This window comes from Wolffia australiana, chromosome 3, assembly GCF_029677425.1.
Source record: "Wolffia australiana isolate 7733 chromosome 3, ASM2967742v1".
Classification (NCBI taxonomy): domain Eukaryota; kingdom Viridiplantae; phylum Streptophyta; class Magnoliopsida; order Alismatales; family Araceae; genus Wolffia; species Wolffia australiana.
This window is the reverse complement of record NC_135837.1, coordinates 14,001,358-14,029,210: the sequence shown is the minus strand read 5'-3', so window position 1 is coordinate 14,029,210 and position 27,853 is coordinate 14,001,358. Positions and strand designations below refer to the sequence as shown.

Below are 27,853 nucleotides of genomic sequence, written 5' to 3'. Positions count from 1 at the left end.
GTAGAAGGTGGGTGGCAAGCCCTCTGCCATCAGCTGGCATCTCCAGTTCTTCAGGTGTTCGCACTACCTGCAGAAACCCTAGCTGATGAGGTAGAGAAAAAATAGGCTTCTCACATTTGGCATCAAGGGTTCCTAATGGAATATGTAGATTACAATGTGGGCCATTCATATTGAGTGGACCTGTTAAAAAATCCCCTTACACATGAGCATCACAAGAACGACTATCCAATTATACAAAGTGCATCTTTGAATGCTCATTTGCTCTCACGGTTTGGGCCAGCCAGCCACTCTCAAGAATGAAGGTGACATCTGAACTGGCCTTTTGGGACTCGGCACAGAATTGCGCGGGAAGAGGAAACAAGCACCGTGGCCGAGCACTAGCGGTGTCGTGGTTACATAGAAATGAGGTGTTGTTCAGAGGAAGAAAGGCTTCTACAGATGGAGTAATACTTGAAGCAGAAGGAATTGAGGCAGCATGGTCCTCCCAAGTGACGGGAGGTGAAGGGAGTTATTGAAGATGATTGAAAGGAGGGTATACGGCCTCTAAGGTCCTAATGGGAAGTTCACCGCTTCATCGGGTGTTCATCCCTTGTTATAGTTCAAAAAGAAAAAAATTATACAAAGTGCAAAATAAATGACAAAAGAACAAAAAACACAAATACGCGCCTTGGCTGACACTCTGAGACAATATTCAAGCAGTTCTGAGCTTAACTTGCTTAGTATCATTCTGGTGAATCTTTTCTCGTATAGAGTTCCACTCTTCTATTTCTTACCGAGGAATTCTTTGATTAAGTAGCCAATGCTAAGCTGCCATGGAGAGTGCAGCCTTGTCATTTCATGATAAGGTTGCCTCCTGGCTTGTTTGATGTAAAGGTACCGACAATTTCGTAATGGTGGACTGCAATTCTTGATCACACTCAAGACTTTTATCTCAATCAATGCATCAAGCGAATCAATATACTGAAGACAATGCTATTCGCGATCCAATCGTTCAACAGCGAAACAAAGGTAGAAGAAATTTCACACGATAGGGTCTTCAGTGTATTGGAGAGAGCTTGAAATTTCACACGACACGCGATCCAATGGTCCAAAACATCTTGGAGAGAGCTTCTCAAATGTACTTTGGGCAAGAAATTTCACATGATAGGGTCTTATTCTCAAGTACACCAATTCTCCTTCTTGGAAGACGACATCACGTCTTTGCTTGTCTGCTTGAGTTTTCATACTCTGCTGGGCCTTGCTCAAATGCAATTTTAGTACTGATAGGATTTGGTTTCGATCGTGAAGAAGAGTATCTAGTGAATCCAGTGGTGTGGCCGGGCTGCCATATCACAGAAGAGGTGGTGGATCTCTACTATATACCACATTGAAAAGAGACATTCTTATAGCTGAGTGATATGATGTGTTGTAGCTATACTCAGCCCAAAGCCAACCATTTATACCATAATTTGGGTTGTTCTGACAAGAAGCATCTCAAGTAGCTCTCTAGACTTCTATTGGTAACTTCGGTCAGTCCGTCAGTTTCAGGGTGATAATAGGAATTGAAATTGAGAGAAGTGCCCCAAAACAAACTCTTGAATACACTGCCTCTGTCTGAAACAGTAGACCTTGGAATGCCATGCAGTCAGACAATCTCCTTATTGAAAATTAGAGCAATGTTATGAGCTGAAAAAGGATGCTTGGCTGGAACAAAATGGGCATATTTGCCTAATCTATCCACTACTACCAAAATGGAGTTATACCCAAGAGATTTAGGGAGCCTTTCAATGAAGTCCAATAATATGTCTTCCCAAATTTTGTCAGACATGGGTAGAGGTGTAAGTAGGCCCGCTGGATTCAAGGTAGATGCCTTATGCGTTTGACAAATGTGACATGAAGATACACGAGCCTTGATTCTTGTCTTCATTCCATGCCAATGGAATTGCTGTGATATTCTTTTATAAGTCTTGTGGAACCCCCCCCATGTCCACCGATATTAGTGTCGTGTTACTCCCTTAACACATCAGTAATCAGTTTAGAGTTGCTATTAAGTACCAACTTTTTCTTGTAAAATAAAAGATTATGGTGGAGTGAATAATGGGTATACTTTCCTGAATTGTCCAGTGATGAATTATTAATTTCAGAAAGTACCGGATCCTAAGAAATTTCTTGTTCCAGCTGCCTCTTGTCCAGCCAGTGAGTAACCAACAAATAGTTAATAGACATCTCCCCCATCAAGCGGGACAGTGCATCCGTCACAATGTTGCTTTTGCCAGTCTTATATTTTATTTCAAATTCGTAACCCAGAAGCTTGGATATCCATTTGTTTCCACTTATTAATAGCCCATACTGCAGCCATCAGTTCCCTTTCATAAGTTGATTTGGCCTGAGAACGAGCATATAATGCTTTACTGAAATAAGCAATGGGATGAGAATCTTGAATTAAAACTGCTCCTACTCCGATTCCTGAAGCATCTTTTTCCACAGTAAATGGGTTGTGAAAATCTGGGAGGGTGAGTATGGGAGTTGAAGACATGGCTTTTTTCAATGTTTGAAAGGCTAATTCGTCTTCTGGTGACCATTGGAAAGAATTCTCGTTGAGGAGTACATTAAGGGCTGGGCTATGGATGAACAATGACACACAAATCTTCTGCAGTAATTAGTCAACCCCAGAAATCCTCTTAACTGTTTAAGAGTAGTAGGCCATTGCTGAACAGATTCAATTTTTCCAGCATTCAGCAACCCCATCCACTGATTGCCAATGCCCCCAAAACTCTATTATTTCCTTATGAAATTCACATTTTTTTGAATTGACCCACAATTGGCTCGTTTGTAGTAATTTCAGAACTAGTTGTAGATGTAATTCGTGATCTGAAATAGTCTTGCTGTAGATAAGAATATCATCGAAGAATACTAACACAAATTTCTGCAAATATGGTTTGAACAAAGAGTTCATCAATCCTTGAAATGTAGCTGGTGCAGTAGATAAACCAAAAGGCCTTTCTAGGAATTCGTAGTGCCCTTGACGAGTCTTGAAGGCTGTGTTGTGCGTGTCATCTTCAAACATTCGGATTTGGTAATACCCCGATTTCAGATCAAGTTTGGTGAAGGCCCTTGTAGTTCCTCCAGTAATTCTTCCACAATTTGTATAGGAAAATGGTTGGGTACAGTGATTTTGTTTAATGCTCTGTAATCAATACATATTCTCCAACCTCCATCCTTTTTCTTATTAAGTATGCTGGACTCGAGAATGGGCTGATAGAGTGTCTGATAATTTGAGCATCTAGCATTTCTTGAATCAATTACTCAATTTCGTTTCTATGCAAATAGGAGTATTTGTAAGGTCTAACATTGAATGGTTTGGAACCAGGGAGAATGTGCATTCGGTGATCTATCTCACTTTTGGGTGGTAAAACCATGATCGACTTAAATACTGAAGGATATCTGTGATCGTAATCAGAAATAATAGAAGAGAGTTGAAAAGGGAGTACCGCTGTTTGATGAGGATTGCAGAGATCATGCAGTCTTCTAAATTGTCTTTTGCTCCTCATGATCTATTGTGGATGTATTTTTTTTTTTTGAACAATAAAGAAGATCACCCAGCTTGGTGAACCTCCGTACACGTGGACAAGAGGGATCTAGGCCAAAAACAAATGGCCCATCGTGCCCGCCATACCCTCCACCTCAGCCCGGACCAAACCAACAGAACACAAGTCTCTCCACTTCATTTATAGCCCTGTCCACCAACATTGCCGTCCCTTTGAAAAAGACCTCGTTGCGGTGGGACCATATCGCCCAAAGCACTGCAAATCTCAGCCCCCGCTCTTTCTCAAACCCACGTTGACGCCGCAGCAGTGTGGCCCATAAAACCGAGCTCGACGTAATCTCTGCTAACCCCTGGCTAGCCCATATCGCACGGGCGAGCCGACATTGAGAAAAAAGATGCTCGCACTCCTCTTCCTTCGTACACAGAAGGCGCAGTGATGATTCTGTCGGGAAAAACCTTCGACGTCTCACGCAGGTCATTGTCAGCTTCCTGGCGAGCATCAAGGCAAACACCATAACCTTCAGAGGTATCTTTTGCCTCCAAATTGAGTGACATGCCCCTAAGATGATCGGGTCCTCGTTGTGGTGTGTTCTCAACTTCTGGTATACTCCTCGACTGGAGAATGGGCCCAATGCCCGTATCCACCCATCTGTCATCCCCTCCATTGGCCTCCAGTTGCCCAGTGTTTGCTGAAGGGTTAAGAAATCCTCCACCTGCTGAATAGATAAGATGGCCGTAGAAGTTGGACACCACACACCATCCCAACACTCTTCCACCAAAGCTTGCCGATGACGGGCTAGGGCATACAGGCGAGGGAAAAGGTCTCGAAAGCGTCCATGCGACGTCCAATCATCCATCTAAAACCTAAAGCCGGCACCATTCCCCAATTGAGCCCGGAAGAATTCCCTAACCAAGGGAAACACTTTCCTCATCCCTCTCCAAAAGGCTGACCTTATCCATCAAATTCTCCCAGCCCAAATTGGAGCTGTATCTGTCCCTCAAGACATCTTTAATCAAGTCATCCTCCGGTCCCACGATCCTTCTAACCCATTTCGTCAGTAGAGCCACATTCAGCGTATCTAGGTGAGGTACTCCAAGTCCACCCTGTTTAGTTGGTGTGCAAATGTCATTCCATGAAATCAAAGCTATGCCACACCCCTCCCCTGCATTGGACCCCTTCCAAAAGAATCTCCGCATGAGCCCGCTTAGGCGTTTCTCAACACCCACCGGAATTTTGAACATGGATAGATAAAAGGTTGGTATTGCTGATAGTACTGACCGCAATTGCACTAGTCTCCCCCCTCGCAATAAAACTCTCTGTTTCCATCCATCCAAGCGTCTCTCCACCTTCTCCACCACTGGTTGCCAATCTGCTTTTTGTAAGTTACCGGCAGATAGGGGTAGTCCCAGGTGTCTCATAGGCAGTGATCCCACTGGCGTTCCAAGCACACTAGCACACTGGGTCTCCTCCTCCGGCGATAGACCAAAACCCACAAAATCTGATTTTCCTCTATTGATGTGTAGTCCCGAGCAATCTGCGAACACCCGCAGGAGTGCCGCCAAATTCTTGGCCTCCTCCACCGATTCCTCGATGAAGAACAGTGTATCATCGGCATACTGTGATAGAGGGATGCCCAATGGATGGCTAGGCATCTGGAACCCTCTAATACATCCCTACCACATACCAAGGATGTACTGATGGCTAATACATCAGCTGCCAGAACAAAAAACATAGGTGCTAAAGGACACCCTTGTTTGATCCCTCTCTGCAGTCTAATCCACCCCCCTTCTGGGCGTCCATTTACCAACACCGCAAAAGACTGAGAGGTCACGCATCGCTTCACCTATTTGATCCATTCCTCCGGGAAACCCCTCCTTCGTAAAGATGCCCATAGGAATCGCCAATCCAGAGAGTTATATGCCTTCGCAAAATCTACCTTCCACATGAACCCCTTGGTCCCATTCTCCTTCCACAAAGCAATAATCTCCCCCGCCAAGACTGCACAATCAACTAGCTGCCTACCCGGAACAAAGGCGAATTGAAATGGACCAACCAAGTCCCCAAGCACCCCTTGTAGTCGATTGGCCAGTACCTTTGCAACTATAAGATATATGGAGTTGGATAGCGATATGGGCCGGTAGTCGCCTACATTTTCTGCCCCTTGCTGCTTCGGTAGTAAAAATAGGAAAGATTTATTAATCTTTTCCATATTTTATTGATGGTTTCTCTGCTCCCCCAATGTGGCCATCACATCCTCTTTGACCTCATTCCAGAACTCCTTGTAGAAAAACATCGGTATGCCGTCCGGTCCAGGGGCGCCTTCGCCATTCAATCCTGTCATAGCTGCCCGAACCTTCGTCATATTAAAAGGCCGCACCAGATCATCTCTCTGGTCTTGGGTTAGTTGTGACGCCCCCTTGCCCGTCCACCACCATCTGTTTGGGCCCCCCCCCCCATGACATCAAAAGAAAATAAAAAGACTCCGCCATTGCTCGACCCACTGCCTGCGTGCCGGTAAACCTCTTTGATCCGACCTTCACTGATAGAATCTGATTCACTCTCCGTCGTCCATTTGCTACAAGGTGGAAAAACCTCGTGTTGGCGTCACCCTCCTTTACCCAGAGCTGCCGGGATCTTTGTCTCCAATCCATTTCCTCCTTCCTATCTTCCGTTGTCACTACACTTCTCCACCTCTTTCGTTCCTGAATCTCCTCAACCATTAATGCCCGACTGTCCTCCACATTGTCCAGTTCTCTAATCCTTGTGAGGGCCTCGATTCTCACTCTACATCTCGCCTCCCTTATCCTCCTTCTGTAGCTCTTCAAGTGTTCTCTCAGCCCATCTATGCGATTTGCCATTCTATTAGCCCCTAGCTCCTGCTCCGAATGTGTCCGCCATATATCTTTTACCTCCTCTCTAAACCCCCTTTCTCGTAGCCATGACTTGTCAATTTTAAAATATGTGGTCCGCCCATGGCCCTCATGAGACTGCCAAATGATCGGCGTATGGTCCGATATAGGTCTGGACAGGACGCGTACATCTGCCCCCGGGAACCTCTCCATCAACTCCACTGAGCATACGAACCTATCCAGCCGCAACTTATATGCCGCTCTCTCCGAACTCCGCCATGTATAGCAACAATCATTGGGCCCCATCTCCTGCAACCCTGCTGACGCCAAGAAAGCCCAGAACTCCTTCGACCCCTGGTCACGCCCCCCGGCTCCATTGGGTCTATCATTGGTCTCCAGCGTCACATTGAAATCCCCACCAGACAACAATGGCCTCCCTCGAAACTTATCCACAAGTTCTGCCATCTCCAACCATAGCCCCTCCCTCAGGCTGGCGTTCACGGGTCCATAAACTGAAGATACTACCACCCCCAGACCATCACTCCTTGTCAACTTTACTGCCTCCGTAAATTGACCACGCCATGCCTCCTCCTTCCTAAAGATCACCTCGTTCCAAGCAATCACCACCCCTCCTGACCGCCCATTTGCGTTCCTGAAATAAAACCCTCCAACCACACTCCAGTCCCCTTCTCCACATTCCTCCAACGACGTCTCTTGCAGACACACCACCGTGGCCCAATGATCCCTCTCCCGTTAGTATTTGCCCACGATCCCTCTCCTCTTGGCATCCCGGAGCCCCCACACATTCCATGATATGCATCGCATGGAACCTGGCACAGCCCCCTCCCGTCCTTTTGAGTCTCCGAAAAGCCTCCGAGCACACCCATGATTGTCTCTCGTCTCACATCATCATCCTTGTTCGCCATCGCCTCCCTCTCCGGCTCGAGTGACTCATCGTTCTCATCTCCTCCATTGCCCTGCTTCTCGATTTGTTTGATTTCCTCTCCGTCTTGTTGCGCCATGTCTTTCTCACTCTTACTGCCATCCAGTCCCGGGGGAAATGCATCCTCCCACCTTTCCCAACCTCCAGCCATATCTTCACTCCGTTGACGTTTTTGATATAGAGTTGCTGCCTCTCATAACCAATGCAACAACCCAATAAGTCTCTCTTCAATAATCGCCTCCCCCTTGGCAACCGCAGGGTGCCACTTCTCCTTGCCCCTTACTGCTTGGTCGCTCCCAAGCTATGTGATTCCATCATGCCATCACTTGCATTCACATCCTCTGATACCTGCGAGCTCTCCTCTTCATTACTCTCTCTCTCTGTCTCTCCCATTCTCAGTGTCTCTGTCTCTCTCTATCTCTCGCTTTCCCTCAATCTCTCTCTCTGTCTATCTCATTTTCAGTGTCTCTGTCTGTCTGTCTCTCCCATTCTCAGTGTCTCTGTCTCTCTCTCTCTCTCGCGCTCTCTCTCTGTCTATCTCATTTTCAGTGTCTCTGTCTTTCTGTCTCTCTCTCTCTCTCGGTCTCTTGCTCTCTCTCTCTCTCAGTCTCTTGCCCTCTAGCTCTCTCTGTCTCTGTCTCTCTCTCTCTCTCAGTCTCTCGGTCTTTAGTTCTCTCTGTCTCTCTCATTCTCGTTGTCTCTGTCTCTCTCAGTCTCATGCTCTCTAGCTCTCTCTGTCTCTCACTTAGGGAAGGACACAGTCTGACCGAAGTTCGGTCAGACCGGACCGTCGGTCAGCCCTTTTAGGGCTGACCAAACCTTCCGGTCCGGGTCCGGTTCGCACATCAAACCAGACCAAAGACTGTTACTATCTCTCTCTCACCTGCTACCTCTTCCTCTGTTCGCTCTCCATCCCTTGCTCCCTCTTTCCATTGCTCCCGTTCTTATTCTCTTCCACTCATTTTCTTTCCCTCTATCCCTCTCTCTATCTCGTTCTCTCCTCTCTCTCACCTTCTCTCCCGATCTCCCGATCTCCCTCTCCTCTCTCTATCTCGTTCTCCCCCTCTCTCTCTCACCCTCTCTCGCGCTCTCCCTCTCTCACCCTCTCTCCCGATCTCCCTCTCCACCTCTCTCTATCTCGTTCTCTCCCTCTCTCTCGCTCTCCCCCTCCTCTCTCAATCTCTCTCACCCTGCTCTCCCTCTCCTCCTGTCTCCCTCTCTCCCGCTCTCCCTCTCTCTCTCTCAAGGTCATCTCTCTCTTGTCCTCTCTTCCTCTCTCCCTCTCTCTCTCACCCTCTCTCTCAAGGCCCTCTCTCCCTCTCTCTCCTTCTCTCAAACTCTCTCCTGCTCTCCCTCTCCCTCTCTCTCAAGCCCTCTCATTCTCTCTCCCCCTCTCTGTCACCCCCTCTCTCTCCCTCTCTCTGTCACCCTCTCTCCTGCTCTCTCCCTCTCTCATTCTCTCTCACACACTCTCTCATTCTCGCAATCTCTCTCTATTGAACTCAATCCCTCTCCCCCGCTCCCTCTCCCTCTCTCCCCCTCACTTCCTTATCGGGCTCTCCCCCTCTTTCCCTCTCTCACTCTCTTCCTCTTTCTCTCTTGTACTCTCCTTCTTACCTGCTCCCTCTCTCCCTCTCTCTCTCGCCCCTCTCTCTTTCTATGGTATTCTCTCTACCTTTGCAGTATCTCAGTGTCACTCTCTCCCTCTATCATTCCCACACTCTATTACTATCCCCTCTCACTCTCTCATTATTCAACACTGCTTCAGCACTAGAGGTGACATTAGATGCAGTGAGACGACCAAGTCAACTTAACATTGACTAGTCTACATGACCCACCGAAGACCGGACCGGACCGAGCCGGACTAAGACCGAGACCAGACCGAACTTCAGGTCTAGGTTTAGGTTTTCGGTAAAACCGGACCGAGACCAGACCGTGTCCTTCCCTACTCTCACTGTCTCTTGGTCTCTCTCTCTCTCTCTCTCACTCTCTCTCGGTCTCTAGTTCTCTCGCTCGCTCTCTCTCTGTCTCTCTCTCGATCTCTCGCTCTCTTGATCTCTTGGTCTCTCTCTCTCGATCTCTCTCTCAGAGTCTCTCGATCTCTCCCTCTCTCTCGATCTCTCGCTCTCTCTCAATCTCTCTCTCTCTCTCTCGCTCAGAGTCTCTCGCTCTTTCTCTGTGTCTCTTGGTGTCAGTCTCTCACTCTTTCTTGATCTCTCTCTCTCTCTCTCGGTTTATCTTGGTCTCTCTCTGAGTGTCTCTCTCGGTCTCTCTCTCTGTCTCTCTCTGGGTCTCTCTCTCTGTGTCTCCCTTTGTCTCTCTGTGTTTCTCTCAGTGTCTCTCTCGGTCTCTCTCTCTCTCTTGTGGTCTCTCTCTCTGTCTCTCTCTCTTTCTCGCTCTCTCTCTCTCTCTGTCTCTTTCAGTGTCTCTCTCTCCCTCTCTCTGTCTCTCTTGGTCTCTCTCTTATTGTGTGTGTCTCTCTCTTGTGGTCTCTCTCAGTCTCTCTCTCTGTGTCTCTCAGTCCCTCTCTGTGTGTCTCTATTTCTGTCTCTCTCGCTGTCTCTCTCAGTCTCTCTTAGTGTGTCTCTCTCAGTCTCTCTCTCTCTTTCTGTCTCTCTCGCTGTCTCTCTCAGTCTCTCTTAGTGTGTCTCTCTCAGTCTCTCTCTCTCTTTCTGTCTCTCTCTATCTCTGTCTCTCTTAGAGTATCTCTCTCTCTTGTGGTCTCTCTCTCTCAGTGTCTCTCGGTCTATCTCTCTCTCTCTTTCTGTCTCTCTCTTAGAGTATCTCTCTCTGTTAGCTTAAGAGGAATGAGAAGAAAAGTAGGAGAGAAGAATGCTTCAGCCAAGGGCGGCGCCTGAGAGAAAGAAACCTTTGACCAAAAAACACACTATCTGGCGGCTAGGGCTTGGGGCCTTTTAAAGGGGCCCCATTACATGGTCCCACGTGTGAGTCACTTAAAGGTTCACACGTGGGATTTTACTTAGAGTATTTTTCATATAGAATGTATGCTCCCATGTGGGCCACTTATAGGACGTGGCCCACTCACAATGGAGAAAGAGAGAAGGAGAGAGAGAGAGAGAGAGAGAGAGAGAGAGAGAGAGAGAGAGAGAGAGAGAGAGAGAGAGAGAGAGAGAGAGAGAGAGAGAGAGAGAGAGAGAGAGAGAGAGAGAGAGAGAGAGAGAGAGAGAGAGAGAGAGAGAGAGAGAGAGAGAGAGAGCTCCATGCAGCCTCAGTTCAACACTCTCTCTCTCTCTCTCTTGTGGTCTCTCTCAGTTTCTCTCTCTCAGTGTCTCTCGATCTCTCTCTCTCTCTGTCTCTCTCTTCGAGTATATCTCTCTCTCTTGTGGTCTGTCTCAGTCTCTCTCAATGTCTCTTGGTCTCTCTCTCTCTGTCTCTCTCTTAGAGTATCTCTCTCTCTCTCTTGTGCTCTCTCTCAGTCTCTCTCTCGGTCTCTCTCGCATAGTCTCTCTCTCGGTCTCTCTTGCATAGTCTCTGTCTCGGTCTCTTTCTCTCCCTCGTAGTCTCTCTTGTGGTCTCTCTGCCTCTCTCTTTGGTCTCTCTCTATGTAAGCATTTTGACCTTATCGCCATCTGCTAAAAAAGGAGATTTGGAAGCTGTCAAGAACCCCTGCTTGTCGTTAGATCTTGTGGTCGGTCTTCATTATTAGAATTTGGTGGAAGGACTTGAAAAATCACTTACTACCCATTGGTCCCATAGTTTAATAGGGTTACCCATTGGTCCCAACGCGGGCCCAAGATAAATCTGGCACGTATAAAACAAAGAATACAAGGAAAGAAATAGAAAAGCAGGCTAAGCTGATGATGTCAATGCTGAGGCTTTCTTGCTGACACAAGCATATCAACACCATAAAACTATGGAGATTTGGGAGATTTCTACATTTCCTGCTACCCTCACAAGAGATGTTTAGAAACACTTCTACACTGACCAACCTTTCAGAGAGTTCTGAGAGCACTTCTGCATGCTTACAAGCTTCATGTTCTTGCCTACAAGCTTTTTATCTATGGTCCCACCTGTAGTATCTCCAATTGTAAGGCCCCTAACTAGTCGGCATTCCCTGCCCAGACGCCTCGTGCTTATTGGGAGCGCGTGTTCGCGTGAGACTCACGATCTGTAACGACTGAGCCCAATTAGTGTTACGATACACTAAGGGTGGTGACGCCCAACCTGATCTTTCAGGCCATCGCCCCCCTAAGTGGTGATACACGGCAGACGGTGCGCTTGCCTGTTCACGTCTAGGCGGAACGGATCAGGTGAAGTCCACGCGTGTTTGGCGCGCGGGCCGACAGGCATGAGCGCGCGCGCGCCAAGCGCCATGCGCGGGCGTCAACTGCCGTGCGGGAGCACGAAGTGCCGCATGCAGGCGCAGGATGCGCAAGCCGGGTGGCATGCCACGGGTGCAGCGCGCAGAGTTGTGCAAGATGCCACGCAGCGACCGCGTGGGCAGCGCGCGCATTGCGTGTGCGGGGCGCGGGGTCGGGAAACATCCCGCCAGGATACTAAGGCAGTGGCGTACAGACAGCGCCGAGGCAGCATGGGGGCGTGGCACCCCCGTGGGTAGTGCTGGGTGCGTAGTGCTCGTCTCGAGGAGCCGAGTGCAGCAGCGTCGCGCTGTCTGTGCGCGATAGGTGTCAGCGCGGGTGCTGGTGGCGTGTGTGATTGTCAAGGCAGGGGTGGCGTGTGTGATCGCCACGCCCATGGGTGTGTGGTGCCCGAGGGGGGGGGGCACATGTGTAGCGGCAGAGCAGGCGTGCGAGCGCGGAGCGGCGAGCCTTGAGGCGGAGGGGCGACACTACCCTGGCGTGATGCGCCTCGTCTCGTTACTATGTATCATCCTTGGTCTTCCCCCCTGTAATGACCCTGACTATGATGTAACCTTTTTATGACATCAATGCAATGACCCTTTTCCTCGACGGGTCTGCATCCCCGAACTCTCCTCAAACCACTTCTATGTGATCTTAAGCAATTATGAAAACTTCCGCTGCAAGAGATCGAGGCTGCTCAGTGTTCTGCCCCAAGCACTGAGGCCGGCACACGCCAAATTTGAGCGATTGACATAGCTAGGGATTTGACCGCATGACACCAAGTTAGAGAATGATCTAACTCATTCAGCATCTTGATAGAGTATGAGACGTCTGAGGTTGTTCATATGTCATGTTTTAAGGATTGTCTTTATGTCAGTATGTTAGGGTTAGTTTGCCACTTTAAGGCAGACTATTGTTTGTGAATTGTGAGATTCGCAGTCACTTTGTCTTTTGGTGTCATAAGTGCTTCATATGTTACTTTTATCACTGATAAAGTTTGGTGTTCCTAATTTTTCAGAAAGTGTCATTCTTATTTTTTACTCTCATTTTTTGCCTTGTTTTCATCATTCATGTTCTCCTACATTTCTATATAAAAATTTCAGGGCGTTTGCCATCTTCTGTCCAATATGACAATATATTGTAATGCCACTGATTCAGCGTATGGGCCACCAGAAGATGTCCTCAATGATGACCATGTCCTGCAAGAGTCTTTTAGTTATTCCGAACATAATCGTGTTCTTCGTTTTGATGAATCTGAGACAAGGCCAAGAGCAACCAAAAGCTCCTTTCACATTCCAGGGGAACAACAGATGCGTGGAATAGCTAACGGTATTAAAATTTGTGTTATTTTCATCGAACCATACATAAAAGAATCTTAAACAGGAACATGAACTTCATAAAAATTATCATAAGACATCCTTCTTTGTTTTTTTTCTTATCTGTGAACATCAATTTACTCGCAGAAAAGTTGGTAGTTGTGGCTTCCAAACTGCGTGACGTTTTCTTTCATTCCATCTCTGTTTCACGATAATTATTGACCGTTACTGAAGAACCCATAATTGTGGCCACTCAGCACAAGACTTTACCCTTGTCATCTGTATCATTCTTGTCACAAAAAAACAGAAACTCTAACTTGGGGCATCTTCCTCTGTAATATATTGTGATATTTAAGGAAAGTAAGATAAACACGGTCATGATATAGAATGTATAATTGCAAAGTACGAAACATTTTGATGGCCCCAGTGCGAGACTTTCCTTTTATGAAGAATCTGGGAAGGTGAGCATCTGCGGACTGGGGAATAAGTTTACTTGTTCATGTATAGATTCTTTGTGAATCATTTGAGATCTAATTTTCATGATCATAGGTGGAAGGACCTAAGTATACTTGTTTTATTGTGAAAAAGTTGTCACACATCTCCATCGATTGTAGAACCCAATAATGGACATCTGTGCATTCTTTATGTGCATTCTTTACGTGCAATACTTGGTAGAGTTGATACAGGTGTCTGTATCAGATTCATAAAATGGAATTAGCAGTGTTAACTTGAACGATGAGGAACTTCGATGAGTTCATATGTAAATGAGTTCCTATAGTTGATAGAGAATCAGATCTACCTTGAGCATGAGATACACTATAGTTGAGAAAAAATGGAGGGAGCTTGATGAAACTCTCCTCCCTTCCAGCCACAGTGCATGCCTGCATCAAGCCAGCCAAGCACGGCTCTCACCTGATCAGGCGACTAATTTGAATTCAAATCTTGATTGTCAGGTTTCCCTTCTTCCTTATTATAGTCGTCTTAATACGTGCCAGCTTCTGTGCCCCTGTCTTCTACAGTCTTCTGTGTGCGTGCCTTCTGTGCATGTGGCTTCCCTCTCTTGTCTTCTTCAGTAACTTCTCAGAAAGCTCAAAGATTTTAAATTTAGTTCTTTACATGGCCATTACTAGAGAAAAGGAAAATGTAGAATGGTCTGCAGGGGCCTAGCGTTGCTTGTTTTTGGATGAAACTATTCTCTAATTGTTACAGCGACGTGGAGATAGATCTGAGTGTGGAAATACGAGTTTGAATCTTGAACCTTTTCTTTGATCATTATCAATGAAAAGTGAGATAAGAGTGGTGGATTTTCTGAATTAATATCTTTGAATTCATCCTATCAACATGTCCTCCTACAGATCAGTAGTGAGACGTCATTGTACTACCATAGTCATGTGACTGCAAATTGTCATATATTATGCTTCTTGGCCTGTGTTTTTATTCCATAGTAGCTGTTTGGATTTACCAACATGATTTCTTTTTGGGGTTTGGCATGATTTCTGGCTCTCTTAATATGTTTTTTAAATCCTGGTGATGTGCAGAACTTCTTGTGGATTTTGACGTCAAGTTCAAATTAGGTGACCTTGGGATCTGTAATAACAACTCAATTGGGAAACTAAGCAATGACACAGGCCAGGATAGTGACTATCAGCGCGGTATTTTCTTGCGGTCAAAGTGGCAAATACAGGGATATTTAAACGAGCAAGCCAACTTACTGGAGAGGTAAAGCCATTGATTCTTGAGCGTACTTCTATAGTAATGAATTGGCGTCTGCTTCATGTGTTATCATTTGTAGGGGAGCCGGGTCACTCCCTTTTAACTCATTTGAGACTTCCTTGAGGAATCTCCAGAAGATGGCGCCTGACCTGCATCACGTAAACTTTGCTATCAATTGCTTTGATCCATTTCTATTTCGAAATAGATTTTCTCTGCTACATTTTATGCCTGCGTCACATGCAATACTCATTTAAATTTTTTTTTTTATCATCTTCTCCAGGTTAAGTATTTGAGATACTTAAATAATCTTTACAACGATGATTATATCTCAGCAATGGAAAATCTGCATCGCTATTATGATTACAGGTATTTCTTTCAACTGCCTTTGCAAGTCCTCACTATTTATCACAAAATTAAACTATTAACCTTGGTCATATCCCTTCCACTTTATACCAGAAGAAATCACAATTTGTTCAAGATCATAGTGGGACAAGGATTCGTGGAGAAACACTGATCATGCTGACATCTTCCCTTCCTCTTTGCTCTACCATCTGAATTGTCACCCTAGGGTTGCTAAAGGTGTTAGTTATTGCTGGTCATTGTCAAATGCAATGCCAGTGCGCTGTCATTATCTGCTATTCAGTGGCAGTTAAATTGCAGAAAAGCTGTCACAACTGAAATCTACTCTCTTTACGGCAAACAGTGGCATTAATCTCCTTTAATGGCGGTATTTTCTCTTTAATTCGGAGCTTATTGCGAAGGAACTCAGATATTGACCTGGAAGCGATGGAACAAAGAGCTTAATGTGGAAAGTCGACTTTGCAAAGGCTTATGATTCCCCGGATTGGAGGTTTCTTTGGTCAGTCATGTAAAACCAAGGCTTCCCAGAGGAATGGGTGGCATGGGTGCAGTGCTACATTACGTCCCATTCTTTCTCAATCCTGGTAAATGGGCACCCGGAAGGGGATAGATCCACCTGCAAAGGGGTGTCAGGCAGCGCTGCCAGCTAGTACCATTACTATTTGTCCTAGCCGTGGATACATTGGCTACATGTACCCTTAAAGCCTGAGAACATGGCTTCCTTAGGGGCTTCCAGACTGTGAGTTATCCAGAGGGTATTCCCCTGCTGCAATATGCAGTTGACACAACGTTCTTCATAGAGGGATCAGAGGAAGGTCAAAACTTCTCCACATTTGTTTTTCAAAAAAAAAAGAAACTTCTCCACATTACTAGACCTATTTGCAGACTTCTGGGGACTACAGCTTGACCGAACCAAGCAGGCATTTGTGGGATTTAGGCTTTCTTTGGTGGAGGCATAGTGCGCCAAAGTTTTAGGCACACCTTGGTGATAGAGAAGATGGAGAGGAGATTGGAGGCTGATAGAATAGAGTTTTATAAAAAAGAGGGCCGAATGGTGTTATTGAGATTTGGCTTTCAGCAATCCCAATCTTCTATCTCTCAATATTTAAGCTGCCCGTGGGCATAGGAGAGCATTTGGATGGATTAATGAGAAGGTGCTTTTGGGGAGGAGCTGGAGCTGGGGCTCGCCGGTGTATGTCTCTGGCCTCAGCGCAGACCCATGAGGCGACGGGGCTGGGGATTCTTTACCTCAAATCCATGGGTGTGGCTTTGCTGACCAAATGGGTGGAGAGGTTTGGGAGAACAGAGCAGGCTCTGGTCTTGAATGTCCTGAAGGACAGTTATGGATCTGAGCTTGATTGGAAGGGGAGTTTAGCTAGAGTTCAAGGGGAGTCTCTCTTCTGGAGTGCTCTGCATCAAGTTTTCCTGTCTCTGAGAATTCCTAGGGACAGTTGCATGTCCATGAATTCTGCAACCCTTTGGTCTGATAGGGCACCAAGTAACATCAGGTTCCACAATCCATCTTACAGTCCTGAACCTTGATGTTAGGGCTCCATGTGAGTACATATAAACATGGGAATGCTTCACACAAAGTGCCTTGTGGTGACCATGCGTCCAACCAATACTTAAATATTGAGCCATCACCTTATTTGGCGGAGACAAAGTTCCATACGTGGAAAAATCTGAGTCAATGCCAAAAAGGTAACACCCCTTGGAATGGAATTGCTTCTCTTCTAATTCAACCCCTTGCCATAGCTGTCCTGCAGTATTTGAATGGCGAGGTCGCCCGGGGGATTATAATCCTTTCCACCATTTTTGTTAATAGTGCTGTGTTTATACTTTGTATGTGTATGACCCCCAATCCGCCCAATTTGATAGGTCGACACACAATGTCCCATGAAACTATTGCAAGCCGATGACTTTGTTCTAGACTAGATCCTCTCCATAAAAGCATCTCATCTTGAATGTTGAAAAATGAAAGATGGTGATAGCTGAAAGTACCGATCGCAATAACACCAAGCGTCCCCCTATTGACAACACCTTGGCTTGCCGACCCTCCAGCTGCTGTTCCGCTTTCTCGATAACTAGTTGCCAATCTGTTTTTGTCAACCTCCCCTTCTTCATTGGCAGGTCCAAATATCTCATCGGTAATCTCCCTATGTGTTCTTAATGCCTCTGTTCATTGACTCCCCTCTTCATTGGATAATCGACTGCTTAGAACAGCTGATTTGGCCCGATAAATTTGAATACTTGAAAAATCTGCTAATAGGTCTATGGAATGGACATCTGATGCGTTTCACATTGCATATATGAAAGCTGATGTTTCGGTGGAGATGGGACTTTCACTCGTTAACCCGATTGGACCGAAATGGGGGGGCTCTAGTCACCTTATTGGGCCATTCCAGGTGAGTCCAGGAACCCCCATACGTGCCACGTAGGGATCGGGGCCGTCTCAAGAAGGCACATGAGTTGGGTCAGCTTTTAACATCTACTGGGGACCCACTCCATCTTCTGGCAGTTGAAGACTCCATTGCATCGGCGAATTAAACCAGGATCGAGTGCCATCATCCCCGGCTCGAACACAGGCTATGAACACTATGAGCGAGATTCAGCCAGCAAGTGTTGTGGGATCCTAAGTAAGGGAGAAGGACCGGTTGTGGTACCATCTGATCCCGATGGCTCTGGCTGGTTTCACCGACAAACTGAAGAGTGCAAGGCCAGCAAAGTACAGACACAACCTCAATCACGCAGAACCAGATTGGCCATTCAAGAGTGAGGTCCTGGGCATCGCGAGAACGACTTGCATCTACCTCCACCCCATCATCGTTGAGGATTCTCTCGCGAACCCGGGCCACAAATCTTCCCCAGCTCCAAGGAACGATCTCCAATTCGGGGACCTCGACCAGGCCCTCGTCTGCCACCAGTGATTCCCCGCCATGACCGTAGGGCCTTTGCTGGAGTCACAAAGTTGGAGAATGACAAGGAAGCTGTGTTCAATCACAGGGGCTTATTTAGATGGGGACACCAAGAACCCAACTGCCAATACCGGCCATCCAGCTGCCATGGGTATGCTGAAATTGCAACATTCACTGGAGGTGCTCCGGCAAGCTGGCTTCAACAAGTGGAACATTATTTCCGAGCTTACCCAGCTTGTGATGCCAAGGGCCTACGCATTGTCTCGTCCTACATTGAGGGCAAGGTGTCAGCATGGTTTTGCTTCAAGGATGACCGAGCTGGCTTCATCAGTTGGGACGATTTCTTATGGCAATTGTCTCACCATTTTGGTTTACAATCACGGGAGGTATATCACCAATGGTTCAAATTACTCCAAATGGGATCAATGGACAAGGTGGTCTCAACCTTCATGGGTTTGATGGGTTATCTTCCAGAGCGGTTAGAGGAAACAGCCATGCATGCTTTGTACTTGGCATTGCGACCTTCACTCCAGGTGGAAATTGACTGGGAGGAGCCTCACTCCACTGAGGATCTTATTGATTGCGCCTTTAAGGCAGAGAAATTGCTATGCCAACTGGAGACGATTCCGTCAAAGCGAGATAACTCTGGACTGAGATCATCGAATGACCTGTCACGAAGTCTCACATCTCCGATCCAACTGGCGGTGACTGGGGGCCACAGCAACCATGGCCTTCGTGCCAATTTCACCAAACCGCTGAGGTGTTTGCCAACCGGAGAACACAGGGCCTATGCTTCCAACGTAATGAGAAGTTTACCCTGGGCATGCTTGTTGTAAGACACTCAACGTCTTCATAGTCGTGAATACGGAGGATTCTTCAGGCATACAGTTGGATAATGAGGGGGAGACGGGAGGCTACGCAAGTCCACTAGAAGACGGTCCTTGAGAGCTCCGACTACTTAACCTCCATTCCGTCGCCAACATGTCCTCGGAGTACTCCCTTCGGCACAGGGACAATATTCATGACCGAGAGGTCGTCACTCTCATTGATTCGGGCATGTCCGACAGTGTCATAGATGATGCCCGCGCCCATAAACTAGACCTGAGGAGACGAATGACGGCCCCTTACCCCATCCGGTACGGGGATAGCAGATGGAAACAAGGTAAGGATGTCTGCTCTGACGTTCAACTCCAGACCCAAGGGTATTCAGCTATTGTCAGTTTCTATCCGGTACAGGACCTGTGCCTCGACGATATTTCAGGATTCTCTTGGCTCCACACTCAAGGGTTGATGTTGACACAGTGGGACCTTCTACTGCTGAAGTTTCAGGTTGACGGTGTGTGGTGCTCACTGCAAGGCGATCTGGCGATATGCGACTAGGGACGGCACCAACGTCAGCCCGGGCCAGGCGTGACCGAACCATAGGTACCAAGGTCTACAAGTTATCAATAACTTCATCTTCCCCCTGACAGGAAACTAGCACTAGTGAACAAACCGAACTTTAATAGACCCAGTTCCCATCAGTCTTCCAAGTGCCCAAGACATTGGCCCCCCACCGTTCATGCAACCATCAGATCATGGAGCAGGACTAGTCCACTGCTGTTCGTACTGATACTCCCATTTACAAAAGAACAAGTCGGAAAAATTGGAGGAGGAACAACTCACTGGGGGAATCATTAGGCCGTCACGCAGCCCATTACTCCAGGCTGGTGCTACTTGTGATGAAACAGACTGGTGGCTGGCGATTCTCCGTGGATTATCGAGCCCTTAACATTGTCATTGCATCAAATCAGATCCCCATTCTGGTAGTTGACAGATTACTCAAGGAAGTCCATGGCACTACAATATTTTCAAAGTTTGACCTCAAATCTGGATATAATCAGATCCGCATGAAGTTCGCGAGAAGACAGCTTTCATCACACATCTGGATCATTATGAGTACTTGGTTGTGCTGTTTGGGCTTTGCGACGGCCCAGCTACTTTCCAAGCACTTATGAATGTTATCTTCCAATCATTTCTGCACAAGTTTGTTTTGGTCTTCTTCGATGATATCTTAATCTACAGTCGCACCAATGATGAGCACAAGGAACACTTACGGAAGGTTGTGCTAGTGCTGGCTAATCATCAGCTGTTATCAACTCAAAGAAATGTTCTTTTGCACAGACAGGATTAGAATACCTTGGCTTTGGATCTCGTCAGAGGGAGTAGCTACGGATGCTGGCAAGATCGAATCAGTTTGAGAATGGGGGCCCCTTCAGAACTTATGTCAGCTGAGAGGTTTTTTGGGCCTGGCAGGGTACTACCAGAGATTCATCACGGGTTATGCAGCTAAGGCTTTGGTTTTGACACAACACGGAAATTTTCACTTGGGGTGAGGAAGCACAACACGGGTTTGAAGAACTGAAACAATTGTTAACCTCAGCACCGGTGCTTGCTCTCCCAGATTTTACACAACCATTTACCATCGACACAGATGCGTCCAGAGTGGGAGTGGGCGCTGTTTTGCTGCAACACAAGAGACCCATTGCTATCTTCAGCCAAGCCCTTCCCGCCACCATAAGGACCTGCTCAGCTTACAAGAGAGAGCTGGTGGAGGTGGTCCTGGCAATCAAGAAATGGCGTCACCATTTGATGTTCCATGCATTTATCATACGCACTGATCAACGAAGTCTAAATATTTGCTCAAGCAACAAGAAATCCAAGGTGAGTATCATCATTTACTCTCTAAACTGATGGGGTACCATTTCTCCATTCAGCACAAGGCAGGCATCTCAAATCAGGTGGCCAATGTGCTCTCACGCCAAATGTCACCATGAGAAAAGCCATTGCGTGCCGTCTCACTCTCCCCTTGGGGCTACATGGGCGGAAGCCGACAGGAGGTAGAACAAGATCCAGTCCTGCAGTAGATAATCCAAACGTTACGAGAGGCAGCTGGCAGTCAAGGCAAATATATACTGATTCAAGAAACCTTATTGCATGCAGGTTGCAGGTCGTTTAGTTAGTAGGCTGTCTCAGGGATGGATGGTGCTCTTCCCTCTACCTTATCCAATTCATGGTGCTTCCCCATCTAATGGTGCATCTCTTTGGATGTACCCCACTGTCTCACTTCGAGTTCCTTTAGCTGCCCGCTGCACATAGATTATGTGAGTAATGACAGATCTTGCCTTTTTGCCTCGGTGCAGTGTGGTGTCCGGCTGGGGTGGATTCCCGCGTTGTTGTCTGCACCTGCGTTGTGCGATTTCAGACTTCTTGGGAAAATTATTATAGAGTGGTCACTTTTCTTCTAAAAAAATTATAGGGTGGTAACTTTGTTTTGTGGTAATCTCTTGTAAACAGTTTTCATTCATTACACCTTCTCAACAACAGTCTTCATTCATTACCTCAAGCAAATACACACATGCAAACTACATTGGCAGTTCTGAATATATTTGGAGGCTAGTTTTCACGCAGTGCTAGATATTGATTTGCTCTGTGAAAATTTATTTTTTTCCATTTTTTTGGTCCCACCTTTTATTCTGACAAAGATTTATTGATGTTTTGGTTTTTTATATGAAGATTAAAAGTTTTTTATAAAGGAATATTGAAGTTAAAAGTTACTATATAATTTGGATCGTCCACACTAGACAGACATTCTCCACTTGATCTATCCCTTTTTCTATTTTCCTGGATTCCTTTAATGAATGGGGGCATATATCTTGTACCTACAACGTTCTAGGTAGATCAGCTGAAGACTGTTCAAATGAACCGAGAAATCGGCCAGTAGTGAAGCCATATAAAGCCTATCCTTTTCGAGTTGAAATTACTGTCTTCTATTAGCTTCTAAACTGAGGGTTGAATCCATAAAGTGCAGGGATGGAAGGGATTTTTACTGGTTCATCCGAGCCTCCTTTGCCTGGCATTCATGTTGGGCGATATGAGTCTGCTTTACTGTGCTTAGGTATCATGCATACTCGATTTGGCCACTCAAAGCAAGCATTGGAGGTAAATATCTATTTCTTCCGTCTGGGAGATTTTTTTTTTAAAAAATTCCTCTTCCAGACAAAGGCAAACTAACATTGGCATTCATCAACCCAGGGTTTATCTGAAGCTGTACGAATATCTCAACAGGTAAGATATCTTTGTCTGTGAAAGTATATATCTTTTGTGGTCAAAGTCGTTGTGGTTTTGAATGATAATGTCCATGAAACTCCAGTATAATAGTTCTTTATGTTATCGAGATTGTTATCGAGCATTGCCTGAACTGCTGTCATGTACTGCAGTAGGAAGCTTGAATTTGGTTGACTAAGTTCCTTCAAAATTTCAAAGATTTTTTTCAAATGAATTCTATAACATTTGTTGTCTTTTCGTTTGAGGTTGTTTACTTGACCTACTTTAAAAATGTGATTAGATCCTTGTTTGAGAGAAGGTCTTTGTTGATGAGCAAGTTCAGTCCACTATTCATTTATGAACTAACCGTATCGAGGAAGCTATGCCCATGTCATGGCAACAAAGTGTCAATTTAAAGATTGCTTATTGATCTTCCTCTCTGTCATCTGCAGCGATATAATATGATGTATATATACCCATTCTAAGCTGCGAAAGTACCAGGGCTCTTTGTTATTGTCATTTTGTTTTTGTGATAATCTAAATACACTAAGATTGTTGAAAGCGATAAAAGGTAATTTCTTCATGCAGCCACTAGTTGGAATAAGCTTAGGGGAACCCTGGCTTGCACTGTCCTTTTACTTGTATCTGTTGTCTATTTTTTATGTTAACTTTGTATTGCCGCAGCCATTTAGAGCTTTTTTTTGCCTGGAAGACATCTGAAATGTAGTTCTTTGATAAAGTACTGTGAGAAGCAGAGAATACGCCAAATTAGAAGCATCAGGATGTGTCAGCCTGCAGTAACATGTCACAATTAGGTTGCCTCTACTAGCCTCGCCACATGTAATCCCTATGTGCTCATTGTAGAGGGGTCATCGGTACTTCGTATTTGATGTCTAATGTGGCCAAATATGAGGCCCGTTAGACCTTTGAATAAAGTGGAGTTCCCCATTTCAGTATGAGTTAATCAAACATGTTTTTCATAAGCCCTAATCGCTCTGCAGGTCTAGGCAACTGGCGGTGACTGGCTTCCATCTCAACGCTGACAGAATAAAATAATACAAAGAAAGAAACACCCTTATAATGAACCTAAATGCTGGAAGATTAGCAATAGTTGAACATTGGGTAAGATGCCTGCAAGCCATTCACAGGGACTTTGTTACAGCAACTTGAAAGACTTGTGAAAGGTTCAGAAAGAAATGCTGAATGTCACACAAGTGTGTTAAATAAGAAGTCTGTTAAATAAGAACGGACAGAAGCTATAACTAGAAGATCCAGCCGGTAGGATGTTAGAGTCTGATACGATCCTCTACCCCCGAAGGGTATCTTAGGAATTTTAGCCCATTAGGGGCATTTTAGTCATTTCATGTTTAGGGTAGTTTGCTTCCTTTTCTTATGAATATGTGTAGCCCTCCTTTGAGGGGGGGCAGTCAAGACTTATGGTAAGATCGGCCTCTTGGCTCGCTATCTTGATCCTCCTTGTCTCGGTCCCGTCCCCTTGACCGTCCAGCGATCCCCTATCCCCATGATCATCTCACCGGATATTCAGCCGGCTCCCCTCCGATCCGATCCCTACCCTTGCTGTTTGGTTCTCTTCTAGTCTCCGACAATCCCTGTCCCCGCAATCGTCAACCCTTAACCGCGTCATCAGGCGGCTCGTCCCTGGTCGATCCCTGCCCCATCTGTTCGACCCCTCCTATCATTCCCGTTTCGACTCTCCTACCCCGGGAACGTCTACCTCGCCTCACCCTCTACCCTCCTTCCGATACGAACCTAGACCGAGGTTCTTATCAGAGTCCTGATGAGATAACTGATTCTTGAAATCATAGGGTTATAAATACCCCCTTGTAAGGTCGTTGGAGGGACTTTTGATGAATGGTCACCCTGTAGTTTCTTGGCACCAGTAGCTGTATCCGGCTTTCGTGAGGGCAAGAACTCCCGATTCGGAGGTTCTTGAGAGTTTGTTCACCTATTTCTCTCTCTTCTTCTCTCTTACCTCTTCCATCTCTCCTATTCTCCTCTCTACCCCTCGTCCCATTTCTTGATTTTGTTATATCTCATTGGGGATCATAACATAGGATTCTTACATGGTCATTCTTCTCTTCTTTGACTCCTTTAATTTCTACCTGTTGTTCCTACATCCATTTTTTTTCTACTCCCCTTGATGGAAGTAATCAGTGTCATAACAATGTTTTTTTTTAAATAAATAATGTTGCTATAATGTACTGCCTTTTGGAAGAAATTATTGGTATTAGCCTAAATGCTGTATCATTCAAGAGGCTTGAGTAAAAGAGAGAGTTGCATAATTCGAAGGGTGTATCTTGATAATGACATATGATATGGCTTATGAGTTTGTTAGAGCATCCTTGTTCTTGTAACTCTAGTTAAAGTGGTAGTGCTTGTGCAGTATCTGGTGTACATTTTGTACTGCTTGTTCAATTTGATTGAAGCACACATATTATGTGTTTCTGTTTTTGTTTTATGCATTGTAAAATAACCTTATCCAGATGTTGGAAAATATCTTTTTGATAATTCCTGATGATTCTTGGTGATAGCTGGAGAATGTGACTTTCAAATAATTTGGCAATCTCTTCCCTACAATGATGGCAAATAAATACCCAGTCCATATCATGCTGGAATGATCCAAAGGATGACACGTGTGACCAAATTGTCTAACAATCCACTCTCACCTATCCAAGAATTAACCGGTCACTCAATGCATGATCCTCTTATTTGAACCAGCCACACATCCCATAGGGTATGTCCCAACATTTTGGAATTTTTTTTGAAGAGCAGGCGATTCCCTCTGACATCTCAGAAAGTAAAGTAGGTTTTCAATAGTGAAACTTATGGGGATGTGCGGGGAATATGAGCGTGGAAATTTTGAACTAAAGAAATGAGAGCTTTCCTCCTGAAGCTTCCTTGCTCTATACAATAGTATATGAACGTTTTTTTTGCCTTAATACCTCCAGAAATAAATTTAAAAGTGCACTAAATTGTGAAAGCAAGCCGGAAACATTGTTCAGGTGATACAGTTCCAACATGTTGAGTGCTGGAGGTCTTGTGTGATAACTAGACTTACATTGTAATCCATGATTTTAAGTTTAGACGCAGGTAAAAGATGAGATTGTCCTCTACTCATTGAATTACGGAGGTTGGCTACTTTTGGGGCAAAGATGTGATTAATGGAAAGAGAAAAAAGAAGAGAGAAGAATTTGGGGCAAGAAGGAATAATTTTTATTGCTGAACTGGGCCCTCTTTTATAGAAGAAAAACTTCACTTGTTAGAAAGGGAATATTCCTAAGGAATATTCCTGTTTCTTGGTCATATATTTTGAATATATGACTGTTTGAAACAGAGAGGTCCAGCTGCTATTAAACCAGCTGGACTCTCCAACGGCTGGGTTTCAGCCGTTGGAGAGTTGGGCCTGACTGTGGTCAGGCCCAACATATATTAGGCCCTACTGGGCCTAATATATGGGCCCTACTGGGCCTACACTAATGGGCCCTTAATGGGCCCTTAGTGGGAAGTTAGGCGGCCCATGTTGGGCCTGAAGTAGTTATTTTTATTAATATCTCCTAGGGTTAGGCTATTACAGAGTACAAGGCCTCGGGCCCATTAGTTAGCTTAAACCCTACTAAGTATCCTCCATGACCTAACACCCCCCCGCAAGTTGGGTATAGATGTTGATCATGCCCAACTTGGACACCAACACCTGGAATTGTGGGCCTGGGATGCCCTTCGTGAAGATGTCCGCGGTCTGTTCCAACGTAGGAACATATTGCGGGACTATGTGTCCTTCGTCAATGTTCTGCTTGATGTAATGCCTGGCCACTCGTGCGTGTTTCGTGCGCTCATGTTGGACGGGGTTCTTTGCCATCGCAATGGCTGATTTGCTGTCTGACTGCAAAATCATACCTTTACCGTCATATAAGCGTAGGTCCTTCAGGATGCCTTGGAGCCACATGCCCTCGCAGACTCCCTTCTTCAAGGCTCGAAGCTCTGCTTGCACTTGAGAGAAACTTCCTTTGCTTCTTGCTGCGCCATGTAACAAGGTTGCCACCGAGGAAGCTACAGTACCCAGAGGTAGAGCGGCTGTCTTCAAAGGACCCTGCATAATCAGAGTCAGTGTATAAAGTAACACTAGGCTCACCTCCTGTCCGGAAGTACAGTCCCTGTCCAATAGTTCCCTTCAGGTAGGCTAAAATTCTGTCTGCTGCGCCTTGATGAGACTCCCGTGGATCGTTCATGAACTGACTCAGGGAGTTAACTGCAAACGCAATATCAGGTCTCGTATGATTGAGGTATAGGAGTTTACCAATGAGCCTCTGAAACGAGGTCCTGTCCACGAGCATCCTTCTCATGCTGTTGTGCCTTCAGTTTGACATTAATGTCGACTGGTGTGGCGGTTGGACGACAGTCCAGCTTACGGTTTCTTTCAACAAATCTAGAATGTACTTGTGCTGAGACAGTACAATCCCAGTCCCTGAGTATGCCACTTCAATTCCTAAAAAATACGTTAGAAGTCCAAGCGATTTAATATCAAATGATGAAGACAGGTACCTTTCAAGGTTCTGAATTTCTTCGTCATCGTTCCCTGTTATGATTATGTCATCCACATAAACAATTAATATTGCTACCTTACCTTCCTTACCGTGCTTTATGAAAAGTGTATGGTCTCCTTCGCTCTGGAAGTATCCTGCTGTCAACATGGCCCGAGAGAACTTACCGAACCATGCTCTGGGGGACTGCTTAAGTCCGTATAGGGACTTTCTGAGGCGGCAGACGTCGCTGGGTTTGTCGCTTACCTGATATCCAGGAGGTTGTGCCATATATACCTCCTCTTCAAGTTCTCCATGTAGGAAAGCATTCTTCACGTCGTACTGGTGTAGTTTCCATTTGTAGATTGCTGCTAGTGCAATCAGGATTCTGACCGTGTTTAGTTTTGCGACCGGGGCAAACGTCTCATTGTAGTCAATCCCATATGATTGCGTATACCCCTGGGCCACCAATCTGGCTTTGTGTCTTGCAATTGACCCATCTGAATGGTACTTAACCGTAAAGACCCATCTACAACCTACTACCTTTTTCCCATAGGAGAGGGCCTACTTCCCAGGTGCCGTTCTTCTTAAGTGCTTCCATCTCCTCGTCCATTGCCTCTCTCCATTCTAAGGATGTCAGAGCTTCTCTGACGTTCTTTGGGAGAGACATAGCTATCATAGCCTGCACAACCTGAGTGTATTCTGGGGAAAAACGACTGTAGGAGACATAGTTGCTTACCGGATAGATTTTGGTCTTCGTACACTTCGGGTTCCTTTACTAACCGCAATCGGCCATCCATAGTTGCTTCGGTTTGGTTCTTCTGCTGGTATTTGTTCTTCACTTATGGCGCGGCTATCGGGCGTGGTCCTCATTTTCCGTCAAATCCGCACAGTGCCCTCTTCAAGTTCCTCTGCACTATCCCTATGGGAAAAACAACTAAACTCCATACCTTGGCATCTCCTTCCTCTGATTCCAAGTAGTCCCAGATCTGTCTGTTGTCTCATAAAACATCCTGACCTCGTCGAATCTTACATCTGCAGAGATGTACACTTTCCTTGACTCGGATGGTAGCACTTATACCCTTTCTGCATGGTAGAGTAGCCCAAAAATACGCACTTTACTGCCCGATGATCCAATTTACCTGCATTGTGGACATAAACATACACAACACAGCCAAATACTTTGGCGGCAGGTTAGTCTTTAATGTTATGTTAGGAAATTCAGCGGATAATAGGTCGATTGGGGCCTTGAGTCCCAATGTCTTTGACGCTGTCCTATTTATG

General features: G+C 45.8%; 1 protein-coding gene across 1 annotated transcript in view; it reads left to right on the top strand.

Moving 5' to 3' along the window:
• LOC144700981 (anaphase-promoting complex subunit) overlaps positions 1-27,853 on the top strand; it is a 51,287-nt gene that overhangs the window by 4,713 nt on the left and 18,721 nt on the right. The window contains exons 4-9 of the mRNA XM_078572602.1: positions 12,745-12,970; positions 14,496-14,676; positions 14,750-14,828; positions 14,951-15,036; positions 21,791-21,926; positions 22,020-22,052. Of these exons, the coding sequence (XP_078428728.1) occupies positions 12,745-12,970; positions 14,496-14,676; positions 14,750-14,828; positions 14,951-15,036; positions 21,791-21,926; positions 22,020-22,052 (741 nt within the window). The remainder of the gene's footprint in view (positions 1-12,744; positions 12,971-14,495; positions 14,677-14,749; positions 14,829-14,950; positions 15,037-21,790; positions 21,927-22,019; positions 22,053-27,853) is intronic.